The 23,380-nt window shown below is 33.7% G+C and overlaps 2 protein-coding genes across 2 annotated transcripts; both read right to left on the bottom strand.

Moving 5' to 3' along the window:
• Nucleotides 1–1,015: 1,015 nt before the first annotated feature.
• Nucleotides 1,016–5,591, bottom strand: LOC122578758 (putative leucine-rich repeat-containing protein DDB_G0290503). Its single transcript, XM_043750789.1, has 2 exons — nucleotides 5,471–5,591; nucleotides 1,016–3,515 (listed from the first exon to the last, which is right to left on the bottom strand). The coding sequence occupies exons 1-2, from the start codon at nucleotides 5,540–5,542 to the stop codon at nucleotides 1,317–1,319; spliced, it is 2,271 nt and encodes a 756-aa protein (XP_043606724.1). The 5' UTR covers nucleotides 5,543–5,591; the 3' UTR covers nucleotides 1,016–1,316.
• Nucleotides 5,592–12,089: 6,498 nt separating this feature from the next.
• On the bottom strand, nucleotides 12,090–22,784 carry LOC122578520 (PX domain-containing protein EREL1). Its single transcript, XM_043750495.1, has 10 exons — nucleotides 22,292–22,784; nucleotides 21,011–21,121; nucleotides 19,493–19,591; nucleotides 19,306–19,392; nucleotides 18,038–18,146; nucleotides 16,736–17,421; nucleotides 14,926–15,090; nucleotides 14,240–14,482; nucleotides 13,452–13,670; nucleotides 12,090–12,514 (listed from the first exon to the last, which is right to left on the bottom strand). The coding sequence occupies exons 1-10, from the start codon at nucleotides 22,385–22,387 to the stop codon at nucleotides 12,257–12,259; spliced, it is 2,073 nt and encodes a 690-aa protein (XP_043606430.1). The 5' UTR covers nucleotides 22,388–22,784; the 3' UTR covers nucleotides 12,090–12,256.
• Between the last annotated feature and the right edge of the window lie 596 nt (nucleotides 22,785–23,380).

Here is a 23,380-nt window from a genome sequence, read left to right on the forward strand (position 1 = left end):
GGTAACGACGGCGACAGTACTATGGACTCGGACTATTCCGAGTGTTAGGTTTATGTAATGTTTTTAATAAGTTTAGTAATATTTTGTAATGTAATGTTTTTTAATGATTTTAGTAATATAATGTAATGTAATGATTTTAGTAATATTATGTAATATTTTATGTTTTAGTAATATTTGTTTTAAATTACTTTTAAATTAAAGTTTTAATTTATTTAGTTGGTTAAAAATAAATAGAAAGTAAATTAAATATAAAAAGGTGGGGATGGACACGAAGGAGGAAAAAAAGCGGAGATGTGCAAGGAGGGGTGGTGAAGCACTCCCCCACCCTAATGGGCATATGACAATCATGCTCGAATTTGGATTTGACGTTTTCTATTTTGATATTGATCAAAGAAATCAAAAAAAAAGCAAATTTAGGTGTTTAGTTAGAAATTTTTTTCCAAAATTTTCATTTTCATCTTTCATGAAAAGGTTTTATCCCTATAAAACTTTTGGCAATTTTGATTACAAGTTTGAAAAATACAAGGAGTTTTTTCATTCCAAAATAAAAAATATTTAGAACTAAAAATAGATTTTCCAATATTTATAAGTCTGTTTTCAATGAAAATTTCTTTGGAAATATAATATTAAAATATGCTTTTTGTTTTCAGAGTTCCCCTTTCTTTATTTTCAATGTTCCCGTTTCTGTAAAACATTTTTAGTAAACAGTTCTAGTTTTCAACTACAACATCCTCACAAACAAATCAACTGAAAAATTAAGAAAAATGAAGTCAAATTCCCGTAAATTTAAAGAAGCATATTACACGAACCAAACATTTTAAAGAGTTGAGTAACCTATCATTAGATATGTCCATGATCATGATTAGAGGTGACAAACTCGACAGGTTAGATTACGGATCAAAAATACTTGTAACAGATTTGGTACCTGCTACAGGAACAATTTTTGGTCCGGTTGAAGGTAAAATTTCCTGGGACAATTTATATCCTACAAAATTAGTTGCAAAGGAGAGTGTCATTACAAAAATTACATAAATTAACTGTATAACCTTTCTAAATGATTGAGGTACTATAGGTTAAAATTACACTTGGGGTTCCCCCCTTCGCTTTCCAATCTGAAGTGTTAAGAGAACCGAGAACATAACTTAAAAGTTAAAACATAACTTGAATAGACCCACTTATAAGTGACGGGTCAAAATTGCGACCCCCAGTTACACGCCATGTACATGTATCCAACGACCAAAATCACTTGGCGCATCAAGAGCAAGGCACCGTTTGTTACAGAGCACATATTTATCTACAACAAAAATCTAAGCTTACTAGCAAGTGACACCAGAATCCCCAGAAATTCCAGCCTCTTGAATGAGCCTTTCTGTGAAATCTGAAAGCCGTGAAACTTCATTTTTCAACTCAGTAAAACACTGATCTTCAATAACATGTACCTCACTTTTAAGCATGTGTTGTGTTGAAATATCCAGGTCATAATCAGCCTCTACAACTAAACTAGTCGTTCGCAAAAGCTCTTTACTCATCTCCGTTATTTTCTCAAGAGCACTGGTTGCAGCTTTAACTTCAAGTTGAGCAGCTTCTAATTGCAGTTTCTCAACGGCCATTTCACCAATACTTTTCTCTCCAATGCTCTCCTGCGCCATAGCATAAAGCTTCCTTAAATTATCAGCATCTTGTGTCAATTCTTGCTTCATTGCCATCATCACCTTTTCTTGTTCATTCAGCTGCTCTAGCACCATTTCAAGCTCCTTTTCTTTAATTCTAAGAGCTCGTTGGGTTTGGAAAACTTCCATTTCCCGTGACCTTAATGTTTCCCTGATCACATCTAGTTCGGTTACAAGTTGTTTATCTTTGGATGAAATGTCGCTTCCTTCTTCAATAGAATTAACTATTTTGTTTATAAGCTCAACAATCCGCTCTACAGCACTTGTGGCTTCAGAATACTTCAAATTTGTCTCATTTAGATTGTGTTGGATCATTTCGACCTGTTCCTCTTTCTCTTTTAGCATAGATGTTGTTTCAGTAAGCTCGTTTTCCCTACTACTCAAAAGTGTTTTCAGGTTCACGATTTCTTGATTCACTTCGCCTAACATCTTCCTTGCATCATATAGTTCAGATTCTTTCTCCTTCAGCATATGATCAAGAAATGTGTGCTCAGATTTCAAATGTTGAATCTGTAATTTTGCTTCCACGAGTTCAGACTCTTTGGACTCGAGAACATTTTGCAATGATCCGTATTCTGACTTTCTCCGGTCTAGTTCGTCTCTGAGAACCGACATTTGTTCAGTAGCTTGCTGCAAAGAAAGTTTTTCCTCTTTTAAGCGGTTCTTTAACTCCTTAATTAGTTCCTTGTCCATGGATAAATCCCGCTCAAGCTCTTGATTCCGAGCCTCTGCAAGTCTGAGCTTAACTCTTTCACTTTCGACTTCTACTTCTGCGTTAACTAGACTTTTTGTGTACAAACTTAAGCTTTCCTGATGTTCTTTAATTTCTGAAAGATCTTTTTCTAGAATCTCTTGTTGATCTTCCATTCTTTTCCTAGATAAAGCCAGCGATTTCTGTGATGCTACTAACTCTGACTTTACATCAGCAAGTAGCATTCTCACTTTTGTAAATTCTTCAAAGGAATCATCTGCTTCAATCCCACGTTTAGTTGCTTCCTGTTTTAACTTCTTCATTTCTTCGGTTGCCAAAAGCCAATCCATAGTCTGCTTCTCCAAATTCGCTTCAACTTCTTTAACTTTCTTTTCTTCAAATTCAAGAAGTGTCGTAGAAATTTGCAGTTCTTCATCCTTCTCCTGAAGGTTTTTTCTCAATTCTTGAATCTCGGCCGTTTGTTTATTCAAAATTTCTCTTGTTTCGACCAAAAGCTTTGACTTTGACCTAAGCTCGGATTCAGTATTCTCAGCTTCCTCTGATTTCATCTTTAATTCGTTGATCATGATGTTCAGTTCATTTTCTTTCAATGTAAGTGCTGTGTGAGCAGCAGCTATCTCTTTATTTTGCTTTTCAAGTTGAAGTTTTAGATTTCTTATTTCGGTTGCTTGAGAAGCTAAGTCAAGATTGGCTTGTTTTAGCTCGTTTTCGAGTTTCTCCTGCTTCAAAAAAGTGGACTTAATAACATCTTCCCGTTTACCCAATTCCTCTTTGGCTTGGTTTAATTCACGATACTCTGATAGCATTTTATTTTCTGCATCTTCTAAATCTTCTTCTTTTCTCCTTAAAACAGTTAGGGCTGTTTGAAGATCTGATTCCAATCTTCCAAGGTTCAATTCTAATTCAATATCTTGAGGTAGATTTAAATCTTTACCGATCTTTTCTTCGAGTTTTTGCGTTTGGGCAAAGAGTCTCTCGAGAAGAATTCTTGCTGGCTCTATTGCCTCATCGCCATTGATGCTTGATTCTTTGTTGTTCATGACTGACTTGATGATCCATGCAGAATAAGAATGACCCTTCTTTTTGCAGCTGAAAGACCTTTGGTTTATCTTATCGGATCTCACAAAGCAAAACTGCAAGAAGACGGTTCACCAAATTTTAGATGAATATTTAACAAGCTGGAAAAATACCAAGCATATTATAAACAAAATATCTGCAGCTGAACATGAACGGACTGTTTAATCTATTTAATTCTAACACACCGGTTTTAGTAGGATATGTCGGCACTTAACACAACAATGCAATGGTAAGGGAGCTGGACCTATTTTCATGAAACTTAACAATGCAATGATATCACGCAATTACCTAGACCCCTGACTCATCACCCTCTCTTCCTGCACCCAGTAAACATGTGACATGTCGTCATATCACTCTCTCTTCCCTGCCACCTAATTGCATGAATGCGTGGGTACTATGCTAGTATTCAATAATGTGTGGGTTCATTAATAGGTGGTACCTTTGAAAGCCTACCTCATTCTAACTGCATGGAAATATGATGAACGGAAACATCAAAACTCATCATGATAACAGACAAGTCACATTATTCCTAAAGATAAAACAAGAAACCATCACTACATCACATGTCGTGTACAGATACATGAATTCAATCCATCCACTATTATACACCCACTGATGAGTTAGTCGTATACTCATATGACTGCAAGTTACAAGTCAAACCATCATAATGTATGGTAACAAGAACATCATTTAGAAAGTACTCACAACTCATAAGGTACGTTCTTTCTAAGAACTTCTCAATTACCTCTAAGACAACACTTCCATACTTATGAAATTTTGCATTAAGCTACAAAGACTTGTAAGATGACTTTGTAATACTACTGCCTACATATAGCTTGAATGCTTACAAACTGCTACAAGTACAGTGATGGTTTCTGGTTATCATGATGTGATGCAGTGATGGTTTCTAGTTTATCTTTAGGACTAATGAGACTTGTTTATCTTTAGGAATATGCGTATCTAGCAGTTTTTTCAATTAAGGATAGATGAAATTAAGAGACTATCATGCATATTAAGTTAGTACTAAGAGAGTGGTTTTCCCTTTGCATACATGATACTTTATGGGCCGAAAGTATGAGGTGGATTAAATTCTTGTATCTAAACAAGACATGTGATGCAGTGATGGTTTCTTATTTATCTTTAGTAATAACGAGACTGGTATTCAAAAGGTATGTTTATTTTAAGCACTTCTCAAATACCTCTAAGACAACACTATTGCATACTCGTTTTGCATTAAGTTACAAATATTTGTAAGGAAGAATTGTACTGCATACGTATCACTTGAATACTTACAAACCACTACAAGCAACACCAATTTAAAAAAAAGATAATTAATGCCTTAATATCTTTATCGAGGTTCCTAAACATCCACATTTTGACTATCAAAAATTCGATAATCTGTTCACCATGAAATCGAGGACATCCCCGTTACTTTTTAAATGCTAGATACTAACTTGACATATAACTTGAGTTTATATTGACATATTTCAATTAAATCAATACTCTGCCTTTTTCTCAGAATCTTGAAAAGAACCACGAGTTTGACGTAACGTGAACCGTTTGGAATCGCTTGCACACGAAGCATACGAGCATCAGACAGAAGTCACACATGGTCTTTGCAGTCTAATCACGATTACAAAAAAAATAGCACACCACCATTCGAAAAAGGTTTCTAATTACTTTTTTCATGTTTAGGCATAACACAAAAAATTAAATAACATTATCTTATATTAATACCTATATTAGCATAATAAGCATTAACCCTAACTATTTATTACAGAAAACATATTACAAAAAAAAATTTAAAAATTAAAATTAAAAAAAAAATAGAATAACTAAACAAATAATGATTATGTTATTCATTACATTTCAATATTTCAAGAAGTAGCAGTTACAATTGAAATTTCCTTTTATTATAAACACATAATAAATATGATAAACATATGCAATCAATATATATATATATATATATATATATATATATATATATATATAAAGGAATTGAAATTACCTTAGAAGAAGAAGAGGATGATGAAGATGAGGCGAAAAGATTAGCCTGTAAGGAATGTGATGACGTCGTCATTTTTCAACTTTCTGTGCACATTCGGAAAATATTATCAGTGTGTAATGAGTATGTGTTTTGAAGGTTGGGGAAATAAAATAAAAAATAAAATAAAAAAGTGTATAATATAAGGTTTTGTCCTGCGTGGATCTATCTATCAGACAACGTTTAACACCTTGTACTTTTTATATTTCTACTTTTGGGGCTTTTTTTTTAACTAACCTCTTGATTCTCCAATTGATTCTTAAGAGGTCGTTTACTTTTCTTTTTTTTTTTTTAAAAAAAGTGAAGTTCATTGTATATATTCACACTATTTTGCAATTGCAGAATAGCAAAGGATTACAAAGATTGCGTTACATTAAAATTGTTCCACTCCTCTCAACTAATAAAACATTCTTTTAATCGACATTTGTACCACAAAAAACCTATCCTTTTAATCTCAATGAACACATTGTCATCACTGATTGAAGTTTGATTAAAGATCTTCTCGTTTCTAGCTTTCCAAAAGCACCAACTAGTCACGAAAATAATCCCTTTGAACACCTTAGCCGTCTTCTTCCCCAACCCCATGTTATCTGCCAACACAATCCACTCTTTAACCGTCGAGAATGATAAAAGACCAACCTTGCACCAGTTGCTAACACACCCCCACACAATTGACGAGAATTGACAATAACAAAGGATATGGTCGATTGTCTCATTCCAAGCCTCACACAGACCACAAAGAGTGGTACCAAAATTGCAACCACGAAAGCTAAGAGCCATGTAAGTAAGTAATCGATCAAGTGCCGCTCGCCACATGAATATATTACATTTCTTTGTAACACCCTTCGCCCACCTGAAGACAAACCAAACATTGAAATCTCTTCCAATGTTAATGAACCATTTGACACTTTTCACCGAAAAATTAAAGCCACTATCCCCAAGCCAACTCTATGAATCTGTTGCATTAGAGATTCTGAAGTCGTCAATCATACCACGAAAAGAAACCCATTTCTCTGTTGTTTCTTGGGACATAAGGGTCGAATACCATGATCGTTTCATTTTTTTCAAACATTTTAAAAAACCATATAAAAAACGTGATATAACATTTATAAAAATATTAACAAATCAGATTTCATTTTTATATAAACTATGGCATCGGTCAATCACTAGTCCATAAAGTTTATACAAGATGTCGTCTCCATATATTTCGTACAATTATAATTTTCTTTTTAAAGACAGATATGACTTTTAGAAATCATTTACATCAGTAAAAAGAATCATTTTCGTGAAAACTTCATACCTTGAAAGTTGAAACAAAGGTTTTAAAACTCTAACCCTTGTTTTGAGACTAACTACTAATTTAAACAAGAATTTTTATCACCTACTGTCTATACAAACTATAAAATATTATTTCCAGATAATCAATAATCACATTTAATACTTGTTAGTTTAATCTAATATTGTATGTATTGATATTTAGAAAAGTTTGAATTAATTAAATATACAAACAAGCAAAATCCTTAAGATAGTCTAAATGAAAAAAAAAAAATCTATTATTGTGTGTTTCAACCGAAAGACATTGAAAAGATCTATGACCTATCCTAGAGAAATTACCAATAGTACATAATACATATTATGCACTACCTAAGTAAATTTGATTCAATTGAAACATTTGGCCCATCCTATATCACAAGTACAAATACTTGTTAGCTATATACCATTAATAATTAATTGGATCCAATAATGAAATTTTTCAAGCACTTTTTGGTAGTTAGTGAGTTGTTTTGGCCCTTTCGATGTGTAAAACATGGCTGTCTTTTGTACCATAAAAGCTTAGGGACTGTATCTTACTTGTTTAAGTTTTAATGGGTTTGAAATGTTGCGTCAAATTTTGTTTGTTGGAAAGCTAATTTTGGAATCTTTAGTTTGTTTTAATGTTTCATGGATCACGATTTTATACCATTTATAACAGTATTTTTTTTTTAAGACGGCTAACATCCTACACGCGGATGCGCTCATGTCGGTTAAAATCCTGGCAATGCCCTAAAGGGTTTGTTGTTCATGTGTTAGATGGATATAACATATTAGCATTGCTAAAGCCCTCTCACCACATTTGCATGTGGCAAAATTCAAACCTGAAATCTTTAGGAAAAAACCACTTTGTGAAAAATCCCCTGATCACTGGGCTAACACCCCAATGACATTTATAACAGTATTTTAATTTCAAAATGATTCAAGGGATATATTTATAGATGGTAAATGAACAAGACGGAGCTAGAATTATTTTTGAGTGGATACATTGTCGATCAAAGTTATTTAAGATTATGATACAATCAAAAATTTAAATACAAATTTACATAAAATTTACGCCAGATTTACACTAGAATTATGAAGAATAAAAAATTGTTTAGTGAGTTCAACTTTACCCTCTCGTAAATGAATCGGTCTTTGGTTCAACTTATGTAAAAGTTCTATGATTAACAACGAGACGTATTAAATATTAAGGGTGAAATAATTCTTAAAATCAAAGTCTAGTTAGTATGGAAACTAAACTGAATCATTTGGTGTGTATAATAACTAAGGATTTCAATCTTTATTATTATACATACCATCTACTACTTGTGAGCTACTTAGATGTGTAAATTTAAGATGTCGATGACTAGAAAAAATCAAAATATAATCATATTCAACGATATTGACATGTCAACAAAGGAGAAATAATTATGTTGTATCGACTAATGTTAGTGGATAGAAGTATAGTTACCCATCAATTTCAAGACACTCAAAAGGAGATACTAGATAATTGGACTTTGCTTTGTGGACCTACCTTTTGGCCTTTCTATTGAATGAGGTCATATTTTTTTATATATAAAACTAGAGTTTATCCCTAAATTTTTGCTAAAAAGTAGCTTACTTGACACAACCAAACCCCTTTCATTCATTAAATTTATTTAGAAAAAATCATTTATTACGTAAGCAATACTAATAACTTATTAATAAATATATCAAATAATGAAATATTAAACTAATTTTATCAGCATATTTTGTACTCTATTAATTAAAATGAAAATGAACAAAATCCTTATCCTTCTCACTACATTAACTTATACACACAACAAACTTCTCACTTGATCCATATATATCCAATTTCGTATAAATTATTTAAAGCCAATTATCGGAACAATGAAACATGAAATATGGTGTATATATATATGCTCTATATCAACATCTTGAAATCTAATTTCTTATGATTAAATTGTTGATTTGTTCATCACGTATGATTCTTTTATAATGTCATTATGTTATGGAGATTATATTTTTTTTATCAAATGCAAGCTTATATAATTATTCTTCACACATTGTTTCTTTTGAGTTATTTTTTAAAGCCCACTAAATGTTTGTTAAAATGTTAAGTTTTATATAATCATAGTCCAATATAAAAATATACGAGTTATATATTTGCGTAATGTGGCACTTTACGGTGGCAGATGGCGAAGGTGGTGACGATAGGTAGTTACGGTGGTGTCGGCAACGGTGGAAGCGACGGGTGGTGGGGGTGATAATGATGGTGAATGTAAAAATAATTGATGACTCACGTGTTGTTCGTGTATAAGATCACAATTTCCGATTAGAATCTTAATTTCAAATATACATGTATTAGGATAGTGTTCTCTTTGCTATTTCTGAATTTATCCCTGTATGAAGGCGTAACTTCTATTGTGAGATGTGTTATCAAAACTGAAATGTTATCATCATAATCTATGTAGCACTGAAACGGATACGGCAAAGGGGCACATGAACGATATGGGAATGGGGAACGACAAAACTAAAATATTGTGGATATGGATCATGGGTGACGGGTACTATTGGGCTATTTGTCACATTGGTAAAAAACCTAAAGGTAATCTCAATTGTATAATGTAGTTGGTTTGTGTTTGAAGTATGCATAGTCAAAAGATGACAGTCATGTTTGAAATAGAAAAAGCTCATTGAAACCCTGATATTAATTAGATACGGTATGGAAGCTTCACAGAAACGTTTCGATATATATGGAAACTTCAAGTATTAGTATCGTACGTGTTTCATACGAGTTTCGGTTCCCACAAAGTTTCTGAAACGGATACACCTACCTGTTTGGAGTTTCAGTGTATCATAGATCATAATTGTTGTTATAGTTATAATAAATTATCATAATACTACCCGGGTATCACCCGGGTGCTTAAGCTAGTTTGAGTATATGTGTAAACAGATGTTTTAGAGTTTATGCACGAGTCTTCGAACAAAAGATTTATTTTATTATTTGTATGGAAAATGTCAAATTTAACACACCTCTACCATTTAAAGATAAGAGCCCAAAAGCACAAGCTACTATTTGTTAGAATATGATCACGTAAAATGAACGTATGTCCGGAAAGTATTTAAGCCTACAGGGTCACACCTCAACGTGAATGTAACTATAATTAATTAATATATTAATGTAATTTATTGATTAAATTGATTACGAAAAACTAACGATGGTCCGTTAAAAGAGTTAATAGTTAACGGTACTTAAATAACGGACTTAATGAAGGAGAGTTGGAATTAGGAAACAATTAGGAGGCCCTCTAGAATGTTCCTAGAGGGGCCGGTCGTGTGAAGGGTTTCACAAACCCTTTGCTTGGTCATTAAGTTTCCTAATCCTATAAATATAAACCTATTCTTAGTTGTTTGATATACAATTAAATAGAAAAGGGTTTTTCTCTCCTCTCTTGCTCTCTCTCTCGGCCGAGTCTCAAACCCCAAAGGGTTTTGATTTTCGGTTCTCTGCTAGGAAAAAGGGTTTTCGGTTTAGCTAGGTTTTCGGGTTTAAGCAAAGGGTTGTTCGGTTCATGATCAAGTACTAGCATACATACATTCCAACGTTGTGTGTGCAATCGTAGAAAGGTTTAATTCAAACCTTATCATAAAGGTTTCTTACTTTATTCTCTCCAATTTAAGGTACACTTTTTCTATCTTGGTTAATTAATTAAACTACATAGATCTTGTCTTCTGTTGCGTGCTTTGTGATTTGATTTGATAATAGTTGTATAACCCAACACTATTAACATGCAAAAGCTTATGTTAAGTATTAACATGCACAAGCTAATATGCCTTTCAAAAAAGTTATCAAAATTGATTTTTATAATGTAATAATTTTGGATGGAGATATCCTCAGGTTGAAAACAACTTGAGAGTTTAAGTTAGAAAAATCGTAACCCTTGAATTATAATCAAGGGATAAAATTCAAAAATGAGCATAGAGTTTTGACTCTTAATTTTAATTCAACGGATCTCTCTAACCAAAAAATCTACATCCAATAATTTTAACCTCGGTTCCCGGTAGTTTTACATATATGGAGGAACCGTCCCTCTCTTTTCCAACCATTATATGACACCACTAGATAAATCATCATGGAACAAATTTCAACCGATTTAAAAAGTGATAATAAGCTTTACCGGAATTTAACGATTTTCTTAAAAAAAATTTACATAACTCACTATTTGTTGGAAAGTCAAAATGTTAGATATCTGTGTATGAATGTTGACTATATATTATACACATATTTGATCATGTCTAAAGCCACGGATAAGAAACTTAACAGGAAACGAGATTATATGTTTAAAAAAAGTTATATTTTTTGGTTCAAAAAAAATTAGTTAGATAACCAACATTTAAAAAAGTTATATCATTTCAATCTAATATTAGATACCCAAGGCCTCCCGTACTTCCTAGTTAGCTTAAGTGGTTGAGTACCTGCCATATAAGCAGGAGGTCTTGGGTTCAAGACTTGGGAAGTACATAGGTAGTCTTTCTATTAAGGCTTGACTTGGGTATACCCAGGTTCAAGTCTGAAAGGACATGGTTTACCCCTATTGATCGTCGTGCCTTCGGGCGGATTAGTAGGGGGTTTTCCCCCATCGGAATTTGAAGTAGGCATTTCTACTTCGAGGGAGCTCTCTAACGCGGACCCGGTTAAGACAACGTATGTTCTCCTCCCGCTGTCGAATCACGACATGAAGTTTTCAAGCGAAATTCATCTTTAAAAAAAAAGATACCCAAGCCCTCCCCATCACTCTCCATACTACTTCTAAGACAAAGAACAATGACATCTCGAATTAATGATATGGATATGAACATTTGAATTACTGTCGACCCTTTTCATGTGATGTGGTGTCCATATTACCACTCAATTCTATGATATGGACGTTATTTGAAGCTTTGAACCACTGTCGACCCTTGTCTTGTTGCTGTCGACATACCACACTGATACTTGCAATCTAACCGAAATGAAATTCACATCAACAATGGCGGTCTCAACGCAATATCTTAAGATGGAGGTGATGGTTATTGTGAGCTACAAACATCCAAGCCTCTTTAAATATGATTTGACAAGTGGAATATAAAGTCTGAGCCTGAGACATAAACATCAATATCTTTAATTGCATTAAGCCATTGTCATTATTCAACAAAAATGAAGACTTTAAAACTCCATCTACAACTACAATACACCTGATATATCCCATTTGCAGTTATTCCGAATCAGAATGTTGAAGAATCAAGGGTGTAAAGTAACCAAGTCTCATACTCTCTTTAAATCTCATATATGCGCACAGAAACTTAACCGAAACAAACTATAAGGAAAATAAGTAGTCAAATTACCCACAAAGGTAACGCAGTGTTAGTAAAGCTATATTTATGTATATATGGTATGTACAATTCTTATCCGTACATTCATCTAGTATCTAATGACTTATTTTCTAAAGATTTTTCCGACGGGATTTCCATGTCTTTTGCTGTTAAGATGCCTGTTTTAAGAGCTCGATGAACAAGAAGACTCACTTGTCTTCTTAGAGTGATATTATCTACAAGAATCCCTGAAAGGACTTTCCTAAGTTTATTATTTGTTGGGGTGTCATCATCATCATCGTTGTCGTGCATATCTATAGCAGTAGAAGCATCATAGGTATCATCTTGAGCTAAGATTTGCGCCTACAAAAATTCCAATCACATGTATATGAAAATTAGATTATTATTCTCTCTGCTAAAAAATACACCAAAAAAAAAAATTAAAAGATATTTGGAAGTCACTACGTGATTTTTAGCAGACAATACTTAATGAAGAAATTTCAACCCATTTATGCGAAAATGTGTAAATTGGGTTACATTAAAATGAACAAGATAAAAAAAATTCAACAATGAAGAAACATGTCAAATGGGTTGAACGATATATATGGATAGCACCTTACACTCCTCTAAATTGCTTAATGTAACAACATGAATTATTAAATAAATTAATAATTCATGATTATCTTCAAAGACGACTATAGATGTGTTAGTTAGCTGCAAACCAAACCTAGTCCGTTTTGACCCACTCTGATAATTTTACCTGTTTCGACTGGTTTTCTAACCCACTCATTCAGCCACCTAGCACATGGGTAATTGAAAGAAGAAAAATATGAAGCGACCCATATGCACCATGGATCTGGCTGCACGTGATGGTTGGGAAAATTTTATTACATAGTTTCTAAAACGTCCACAATAGAGGTGCAGATTTCGGCTTTACGAATGGGTTTATCTAAGACGTGTCAAAACATATTTTGCTACAAGGTGAATTGGTTGAATAACTGGATAGTTGCCCAAAGGCTATATTTAATGCATACAACCTCCTAAAATATAATTATCGAAATATTTAGATTACTTTTGTAAATTTTTAAAAACCACAATTAACACCTTAAATATTATAAATTTTTGTAATATATACATAAGTCCTTGCTGGTCAACTCAATCCAATCTGTACAGTTACGACCATCTTCAAAATGATTTGTTACAAACTGAAGCAATATCCACCTATCACCCAACCCTTCCACCCATTTTGTGACCTCTAGTCATCACCCAAATTATTATAACATGTAGACTGAAAATGTACCTGCGCAAAGAGGGCTTCTATCCGACCATCACATATTTTTACAATTTCTAAAGCATCTTGCACTGATGGAGAATCAATGACTAGTTTATCTTCACTTTCATTTAGCAAATTCATGCTACATTCGCGTAGCCGGTGTTGAAGAATCCCACATTCATGAAGTAGCTCCAGCCTAGCAACATCATCCTCCTTAAATTTCTGTTTTTCTTGTTGGAGTAGTTTCTATACACCACATATTTGCAAATGTAAATAATTACAATCTTTCACAAATCGCACACAGAGGCAACATATTATCTATTGTAATTCAGATATTAACTGGTTCATATAATTTTTACTCTCTTCTCTCATCTTATGTACATATCGATCTTTTTACACTAGAGATGTCTCATGGCCCACACAATTAAAAGATATCCAGTGTAATTCCTTTGCTCAGCGTGATCATCACGAAGTATCGTCGGTAGTAGTTCTCTCCACAAGATTCCCTTATTCATCATAGGGGGATTTCTAGAAAATAACTAATAGCCAAACACTTCTACAAAACTTGTCTCCAGTCAAGCATTGCATTCGTTTTGGACTTTTGGGAAGGAAGTGAGTGTAAGTTTGTTTTGTGTCATTAAAGCTGTTACTACAAGAAAAATATATAGATATGCTAGCCCTGATAACAAGTTTTGGAAAGCAAGATAAGTTTCAGTGATGATCTATAATGTCCAGTAACCAAACTTGAAATGAAGCGAAAGTATGCTGCCACTTATTACAACCTATCCTGCTTAAAATATAAAGAGATGAAATACCTCTGCATCTGACTTTCCAGAAAGTGATTGGTTGAGCTGATGTTTCAATTCTGCATGTGAACTTCTAAGGGATTTAACCTCTTTAACAAGAACTTTGACATCAGCTTTTGATTTAACTTCTAATTCTTGATGTTTTTTCAATAGTTGCTCAAACTGCTTTTTTGTATCATCTAACTCCTGCAGTAATTGATCTTTTTCTTCAATCACAGATGTTTTTGGTGGTTCTGTTTCATGCTTATCATCCTGGAAATGTTTCACTTGGCAATTAGTAATATTATACATTACAGAAGTTACCCTAGAGGTTGCAAACTAGACCCATTTACTGATGAATGATGAATGAGTGATTCAGCTTGTCTTTCATTTCTAAAAGGTCAACTGGGTGCAATAAAAAAACTTATACTTAAAAGCAGCAATGCGGCTGCGGTAGCGGCGATGACGAACTGGTAGTGGTGACGACTGACGACGTCGAGTGGTGTAAGTTGATGTAAGTATAGATGTAAATGTGATAGTTAAGGTTTAGGGAGTAAAATTAATTTATTAAGGGCAACTGGGTAATTTTATAGAACGTGTAAAGAAGGATGCTTCATTAAGGGCAATTGGGTCATTTTCAAACTCTTTTTTTCTAACTTTTCAACATGGCAGAAGAAATTTTATAATGTAGTAAAGAAGAGACGGTGTCGTAAAACCTGTTGAGACTTCAATTTGAACTCCATTTCTAGTGATTTCCGTCTAAGTTCTTCCATATCCCACTGCATTTGAGTAACTCTTTCCCTTTCCATCAAAATAGCTTGATGAAGGTTTTCTTTACTTCTTAGTTTGGTAGTTTCAAGTTCCTCCTCCAAATCCTTGACCTACAAATAGACATAAACTTGCACATGAATTACTATATATCCATATTTATGAACAACCATCTCGTTTCTGCATAAAACATATTCAAATTTTACCATTTCACATTATTACTTAAGCCTAGAGATTTTCAATGCTAATACTACTAGGCAAACTCAGAATAGGCATCATGTAGAAACATGAATGATAAAACGGGCAATTTTGTCTTGGATCTCCCTAGTGGCTTGTGGACCAGATAAGAATTCAGTAGCCCCAGGAGGGGGTTATCTTCAACAGTTCAACCCTTTTATAGAAAACAGGTTAACAAGAATTTTCTATATATATATATATAGATATAGATATATATATATTTATCTAAGAAAACATTAGTTATCCTAGCTTTTTGAGGCCATCCACTTCAAATCAAAGCTATCTCTAAATATTGACACATAAGATATATCCTACGTGTCATCTCCATATTTTTTATTAAAATAATTATATTATTATATGCTAAGTTTGGCAACAAAAATCCAATAAAAAGTTTATTTATAATAATCACATTCAAATCTTTTAACTAAATAAATAATATCCTTTTTTCTTAACCAATAAATCATTAATTATTTTATGTCATATAAAACAATCTTATACATATCCTAAGAAATTTGACTTGATCAGGGCTATTCTCCTTGACTTTTTATTACTTTTTTACATGGTTCATAAACATAATTTATTTAGTCATGTTGATTTTGGCTCTCTTTTTAACAAAACTAAGCTATAATATCGCTTAGTTTTCGCAAACAAAATCACGAGAAAGTCATCATTGATAATATTTTGTACGGTTATTAACTATATTTATGTTTGATTTGTTTTAGTATTAATCTAGGTGAATACATATTTATGCAATTTATGGCTACACAATGGTGTTGTCGATGATATCAAAATATCTTAGCTTAAATGTTCTCATAAGTGAGTGTTGTGTAATCACTATAGTCGTTTAAGAGACTATGATATCGACATGTCGAAAAAGATAAAAGGTGACCAAAGTGATCCAAAAATTAACCATGAACTATAACATAATCAATTTCTACATAATAAACCTATAGAATAAGTATTTACTAATGTATAAAATAAACTTCTTAACTAGCCGCGCATCGCGCGGGATAAAATACCTAGTGTATATATATATATTACATACATAATTTAAAATATAGCCAAAAAATTGAACAGGTCCAATCGTTAAAGACCACACCTTTAAGCCAGGGTGACATGTTTACAATCTCATAAATTGGATTATTAAGAAAAATTGTATCATTGTGATAATGAAAACTATCAATTATGTCATTAAATATTTTATTGATTAAAACTGGACAAAATAGCATAGGTGGTCAACCCAACTGAACATGTTCTAAACAATTAGACTGTTTTGACCCAAAACCGGAATTGTCTTTTTATCCACTTTTGTAGTCAGCCTCCCTAAAAAGCACATATATTGACCAACAGACCATATCATAGAAAATGTAGATTGTATATCTTAGAGACGTGTCATAGGTTTGAATCACAAGACTCTTAGTTGGCAATGGCAAGACTGCATATTAAAGTATCTAAGGAGGGAGCACTAAAATCCAAACGAGTGGTAAATATCATTAGAAACTACCAGTACTTTTATGATACCTTGGTCATGAGGTAATCTTTGACTGCTATTTCTTGGTTCAGTCTCGATATTAGATCCTCCATGTCTGTTTTTGCAGTTCCCAGTCTCCTCTGCATACTGATAAGAACCCTATTCACCTTTTGCTGCTGCTCTAATGGAAGAATTATGTTTTCATCACTCGAAGGAATCACATGGTCATCTGTGAACGAATCAGAATACTCGACATCCACTGTTGCACTCTTTCTCAATGAGCTTGTATCCCTCCCGAGATTCCCATTCGAGAGCTTCTCGGAATTTCTGATTGACTTACCACGTTCTTTTTCTGAAACATAATCCCCTCCATTCCCATTTTTGTCATCACTCTTCGAAACTTTGTTAATCTCTCTGGAATGAATTGTATGCCTGGGATACCCTTCTACTTGCTCTAATATAGCATTTCCCATTAATAAGCCCTCGTCAATATTCGAAATACCATGCTTGACAAGTTTCTCTAGTGGACCGGTCAAATCTTCGTCCAAAGATAAATCTTCTGTACCGGCTTCAGATATATTATCTCTTCCTAAACTTGAAGTTCCAATTTCTGAAGTCTCGTAAGCAGTGTCACTACCATAGTCTGGCGTGAGTGGTGTACTACTAGAAGCCATGGATTCTGCATTACTCAAGGAATGGTTTCCTTGTCCAATTTGTGGATTTTCATCTTGGAATGCTACAAAAGAGTTATAGTACGCAATCAGAAATTAAAGTTCTGCCATGGTAGATACAGAACCAGAAGAAGCAAGGCAAAAGTTTTTAGCGAACAATAAGAGTTTATGTTAGAGGTGGCAAGATGGAAGGGTGGGTTGTTCGCACTTGGTGCTACAACGGTAATTTTTAGCACTAGTCAAACTGATCCACAGAAATTTGATTGGCAAAACAATATTATCAAGGAAATTGCCAATCATAGCTCTTTAAGACTATAATTAAGTTTACCATAAATAACAACTGAACAATTTAATAAACACCTGATTTCTACAATTTATAAGTCTTAATATCAAAAGTGATAATTAATATGGAGATTGTAGTGTTCAATTAATGTTAAAGATTCATGGTAAACTAAACCATACCATTTAACTTGTTTTTTGACACATTTATGAATTTGTATAATGAAAATGAACTGTCCATTTGACACGTATGACTCATTTAACTAGTTCTCCTTGTAGCTAAAAATTTTCTTCAGACAAAATTGGATAATATACAACCCAATTTGAGTCATTCAACAAGAAAATGGTCAAAATTGCCACCTCAAGCTTGAGTTATGCAAGGTGAAGCAGGCGATTACATACAAGAGCGAGCAGCGGATTCTAACTCAAGAAATGATGCAACAACAATGCTTCTTGATATATCAATGTCAGATAGCAATTTCGTCATCCACTCCTCCAAAGAACAACGGCGCTGCATTATGGGAAACATATGAAGCTTATATCCATATACAAATTCTCCAATTAGATATGTGTCTAGATGAGCATTTGCGTATCTTGACTATATTCCTATTGTATACACCATTTACCTAATCTGATCAATTAATGCACTCCTCTTTGACACTCCAAATGTGATAAAATGAGTTACAAAAATTTACATTTATTTCGGGGATCAGTTTTGTCATTATACTTCCTTATCTGATACTCCAAATGTGATTAGTTGGAACAACAATCAGTTTTCACCAACACTGCAATATGAATCATTTTAACGCACATCCAAAAACCTACTTAGTAGCTTCCATTATATTCCTACACATACTCAAGCTTGGTCAATATTACTCAGTTATGTTTCTGCTCAGATTTAATACAATTTCTTACTGGCCATATGGTTCATTAGAAGTTTTTTTTTATAGTTTAATGGAAGTTCTTTTTCCAACCAAATATTAAGATAACCATCAATAATAACAAAGTAGAAAATTCACCCAAACTAACATTATCAGTAATATAAAGCCAAAAATTAGACCTCGCCAATGCGACTTCATAGCTAACGAATTAATTAATTTTAAAAGAGAATAGTTGTATCCAGTATCCCTAAGCAGTGTGGTTTAAATCAGTGGTAAACACCCTAACCTCTGGAGACAGAGGTCAAGGGTTCGATCCTCATCCCATGCAAAGGCCGGAGGTCCTTATGTATCATTTAGGTAGAAACTGGAAGTCGCCTCTCTAACTTGATAGGGGTAAGGTCTGCCTACATCTTAACCTCCCCCATACACCGTTGAGGTATTGGGGCTCAAAACCGGTGGAAGGCGACACTAAGCAGTTTCTTTCTTTCTTTCTTTAGTTGTATCCAGTCCCCCTCTAATTAGTTTGTTCTATATTTAGATTATTAGCATTATATTATCATGCTTGATTTAATAATTGATTCTGAACTAGAGTAGACATCGGTTGGACAGATTAAGAGCACGCCACTTATGTTTCTCCTAGTTTTCAAGAAGAAAAAAAAAAACCTTTGGTTCCCACCACAATAATCTTAAGATGGTTGCTAACTGGCAAATAACCCATGCCAACTTGAAACATTAGTACATTACGAAAAGGATTATGTGTGACATATATAGATAAGATAAGGTAATTACCTCTTCCAACAATGTTCGACTTTTTAACCGCATGAGTCCCTTCGGAGGTGCCGGTGGAAGATTCTTTTTCGAAAATGCTTTCCTAAGCTGTAAAGATTAAGTTTAACGGTAAAACAAACCAGAATAAGAACAGCAATGTGGTTTATTAAGCCCAGGATAGATGATACATCACAGTCAATTTACTTACAGCAGCTAGTAACCTTAAGAAATCATTAAATCTTCTTAAAACAGCTCGTGTTGTTGTGATTCCTTCCGGTGATTGTATACCAACAACAACCCTATAAAACTGTCATAAAATGTTAATAAAACCAAAATCATACAGCAAAAAAGTGTAAATCTGCATTCTGTAGATTGATTGTTCATGTTCCAACAGAAAGAAAAACATGAAAGCATAAACAAAAGCAAGTCACATGTCAAGAAAATGACAGTCAGATTTTAAATTTTGATAACCCATTTGTTACATCTTCAAAGTTTCTTGATATTTAGAGGAAAAACAAAATGATTCAAATTTTTTAAATGAGATTAATTCACGTTTTATAGCAAGATCCCCATTTTCCATTTGATCCAAATTCCAAAGACAGGTATCCTTGATGTAAAATGTGACTGTTTCCTCAAGTTTGCTGCTAACGGGACTGCAGGAATATCCTTACTCTTTGCAAATATCTTTTATTAAGGCCACTCATATATTAGAATTTGAAACTGCTTTATAGGTAACTCAAGTATCTACATAGTTTCTGTTCTACCTATTTTGGATGGCAACGTGTTAGATACGTATTACAGTTTTGAATGACAAATATATCTTCAATGAGGTATCAACATGTCACAGATTAGAGGTGTTTTGCTTTATAATTACAGGGCATTCTCATCATCCACCAATTTTTTTGGCCATAGATGGCATAGTGAAATTAGATACATCCATTCATTTTGCTGATAAAGTAGTACCAGATATCAATATATATATATATATATATATAGGTAGTCTTTAATGAATTAAACGAAGTGCTTCCGTTCCCAGACAATTTTTTAACAGAGTTCATGTTCACATATTAATTCATGAAACTCAAAAACAACCTGACCCATGAAGAGTTCTTATTTTATTTCTGATTAACCGTGGGTGGGGTTCGCTATGATCAATGCAGCGTTGGCAGATACCCAGGCTGTGTCAATTTGTTTTGACCAACACCCATTTTAACCCGCTACACAACCTCCCAAACAGCCCATTTTGTCATCACCATTAAAATTGATGTGATATCAATTTATTTTAGTATGTCAAGAGAAGATGGTTTAGGAACATCATTGAAAGGCAAACCAGTCGTACAAAATTTGTAATTCCAAAAATCTCGACCCTTTGCAATGGGTAATTAACCCCTTTAAAATAGCATGTACGTTCATTCTAGTCACTAATCTCACATCCCGGTTAAACCTATGCTCAAATTTACTCTCATTCAGCCCTATAGTTGACCTATTCAGCAAAAGCTATTTTCCTCAACTTTTTCTTGATTGAAACAGAGACTAAAAACAATCTTTACACAACCTTGACAATCACCAAGTTAACGTGATTCCCTAGAATCGTCTCTATTCCCTATTGACCAAGTCACACGATTTTAGAGCTTCAGAGTAAAAGGCAACTATCGACAGTTCATGTACAGAAGCATACATAAAATACTTGTTTGAAAATAAACAATTGAGAGATATTATCGTGTACCACAACAGGGTCTGAGTCTCTTGATTTCGGAAGGACAACCCAGGCTGGAATTGTGATGCAGTAACTCCATCCTGTGCGAGGATCATGTGGCCAAACTGTGTCCCGCCCATTCTGCACATGACAGAAATTGATATAAGAACTTCAATTATCTGTAACATAGAAAAAGTGAAAACAAAGTATATTTATATGTTATGAAAGACTACCACTTTAAACAGATGAGTTGACAACATATAGCTTTAGAAAGAGCTGCGGTAACATATTAACATTAAAATGTGTATAATGTCAACTCAAATTATATAGATCACTTTTATATATTAAACGGTAATTAAAACTTAGAAATAATCCCTATCTAAGATTCTAAGATCAACTTTAACAAAGCGTAGTACCTAGTAAACTGCATAAAAGACTCGAAGGAAGATTTGTTAACGAGTAATGTTAAGAACATTGTGCTTTGAAATTAAGACTTCAGAGTCGGTTGGCATATGTTTCGGAAGAAAAAACTAGAGAATCCAGCAATGAGTGTGTGTGTGGGGGGGGGGGGGGGGGGGGGGGGTTCACAATATACAGACTACATATGAAGGATAATGTATATAAAGGATGAAGGCCGTCTATCTACTAGAACTAACAATAGCAAATCTTATCCTTCTATACTCTCAAAAAGAGTTATAGAAACGATATTTGCCAAAAATATAAAATGAAGCTGGATAGAAACGATATTCGCAACAAATTATAAAAAGAAGCTGGATTCTTATAAAGCATCAGAAAATTCGCACAAATCAATGCCGTAGATGATTGAATAGATTTATTTTCGGTCAGTTTTCTAATTTCACGGTTACATTTAACGAGAGCATATCATGGTCTAAATGAATAGCATTGTCATTAGTCATAATGGAAAAAAGATCGTATCTTTAATTCGTATCTAAGTAGCACAATAAATGCATAAAAAATTAGTAGCATGCTCTGTAATAAATCACAAACAATACTCATTACAATATATATACATTCACCTAGCTCTACCATAAAGAAAGCACAATATAATCTATATTCAGTCATCACAAAAATTTCATCAAAACAAAACAATCCGCAGGCCGCATTTTCTACCATAACTACCCTGAATGACCCCTTTTTTTCATTTTTACAAATCTGAGCGACACAGAACTGAATTTCAGTGGATCGTGGCTCTCTGCCACTTACAATACCCCATTAAAGTATTTAACCATACAATTTTCCTAATTTGCATTCAATTAAACTCTACTTACAAAAAAAAAAAAAAAAATTTACCCATTTTTTAGGGGAAGGGCTCCAATCCATCCCTAAAGGTAACGGGGAAGTCCCATCGTGTCGATGTTTCGGTGGACTTCTCCGTCGTCCTTCCATTTCGCTTTCGAGTTCCTCCGATCAGATCAAATTTTATTATAAAAATTGTATGTATCGAAGATTATTATTATTATTATTATTATAAAAATAAGTGAAGTATATTTATTAGGGTTTTGGAATTTTGATGAGATCAAAGCAAAGTGATACTGCTACTATGAGTTGACAGGTGGAATGACTTCTTGTTACAAGTGTGTGTGTATATAGATATAGATATAGATATATTTGTCTGTATTCAACGATTTCAATTCTCGGCCAATTGGGATTCAATTCTTTCTTTCAATTCATTTCATTGATTGGGAATTTGAGTTGAGGGGAAATATGTATATATATGATTTTGCTTAATTGTGAAGGAAAGAAAGAAACAAACGAGATCAATGTTCTTCTTTTACTTGTATTGGATTTTTTGATTTAAAGGGTTAGTTGGGGATGAAAAGAAAGTCTTGATTGAATGGCAGTCCCACTACATTAATTAATACAAACAAAGGACTATGTTTTATTATTTCTGCCACAATGTATCCATACATATATTTTATATATTTTTTAATTTGAGTTTTCATACAAAACACGTTTCTTTTTCCAATTTTAAGTGCACGAAAAATCATGTAAATGAAAATGTCGTATTATTCAAGACAAGATGACTAGAAAGATCAGTAGTGGTGAGAGAATAGTGGTGATGTTAAGTGTTATAGTCAAGTGTGTTAGAGGGGTGGGAGTGGAAGTGGGTGGTGAACGGTGAAGCCCGGCCTCGCGTGGGAACACCGCCGCCAGGGGGTCGGGGTGGGGAAGAAAGGGTCGAAAACGGGGTAGTGAGACCGAGGAGAGAGAAACGGTTGTGGGGCCCGCGCGCAGGAAACGGACGAATGGTGGCTGGACACGTGGCGAGGGGAGCGGGGTAGAGAGCCGTTGGTTTTTTTTTTTTTTGTCTTTTACCTCTTTCTCTATATATATATACTCTTTTCTTCCCAAAACAACACACAACTACTCTCATTTTCA

This window comes from Erigeron canadensis, chromosome 8 (genome assembly GCF_010389155.1).
Source record: "Erigeron canadensis isolate Cc75 chromosome 8, C_canadensis_v1, whole genome shotgun sequence".
NCBI lineage: Eukaryota > Viridiplantae > Streptophyta > Magnoliopsida > Asterales > Asteraceae > Erigeron > Erigeron canadensis.

Bases quoted from the DNA above. Each gene is read 5' to 3' on its own strand.
- LOC122578758 (XM_043750789.1), bottom strand. From the start codon at position 5,542: ATGACGACGTCATCACATTCCTTACAGGCTAATCTTTTCGCCTCATCT. The intron at 3,516-5,470 runs GTAATTTCAATT...GTCTTCTTGCAG, and splicing joins CATCCTCTTCTTCTTCTAAG to TTTTGCTTTGTGAGATCCGA.
- LOC122578520 (XM_043750495.1), bottom strand. From the start codon at position 22,387: ATGGAAGGACGACGGAGAAGTCCACCGAAACATCGACACGATGGGACT. The intron at 19,592-21,010 runs GTACACGATAAT...ATTTTATGACAG, and splicing joins GAGACTCAGACCCTGTTGTG to TTTTATAGGGTTGTTGTTGG. The intron at 18,147-19,305 runs GTAATTACCTTA...CCCATAATGCAG, and splicing joins GTCGAACATTGTTGGAAGAG to CGCCGTTGTTCTTTGGAGGA.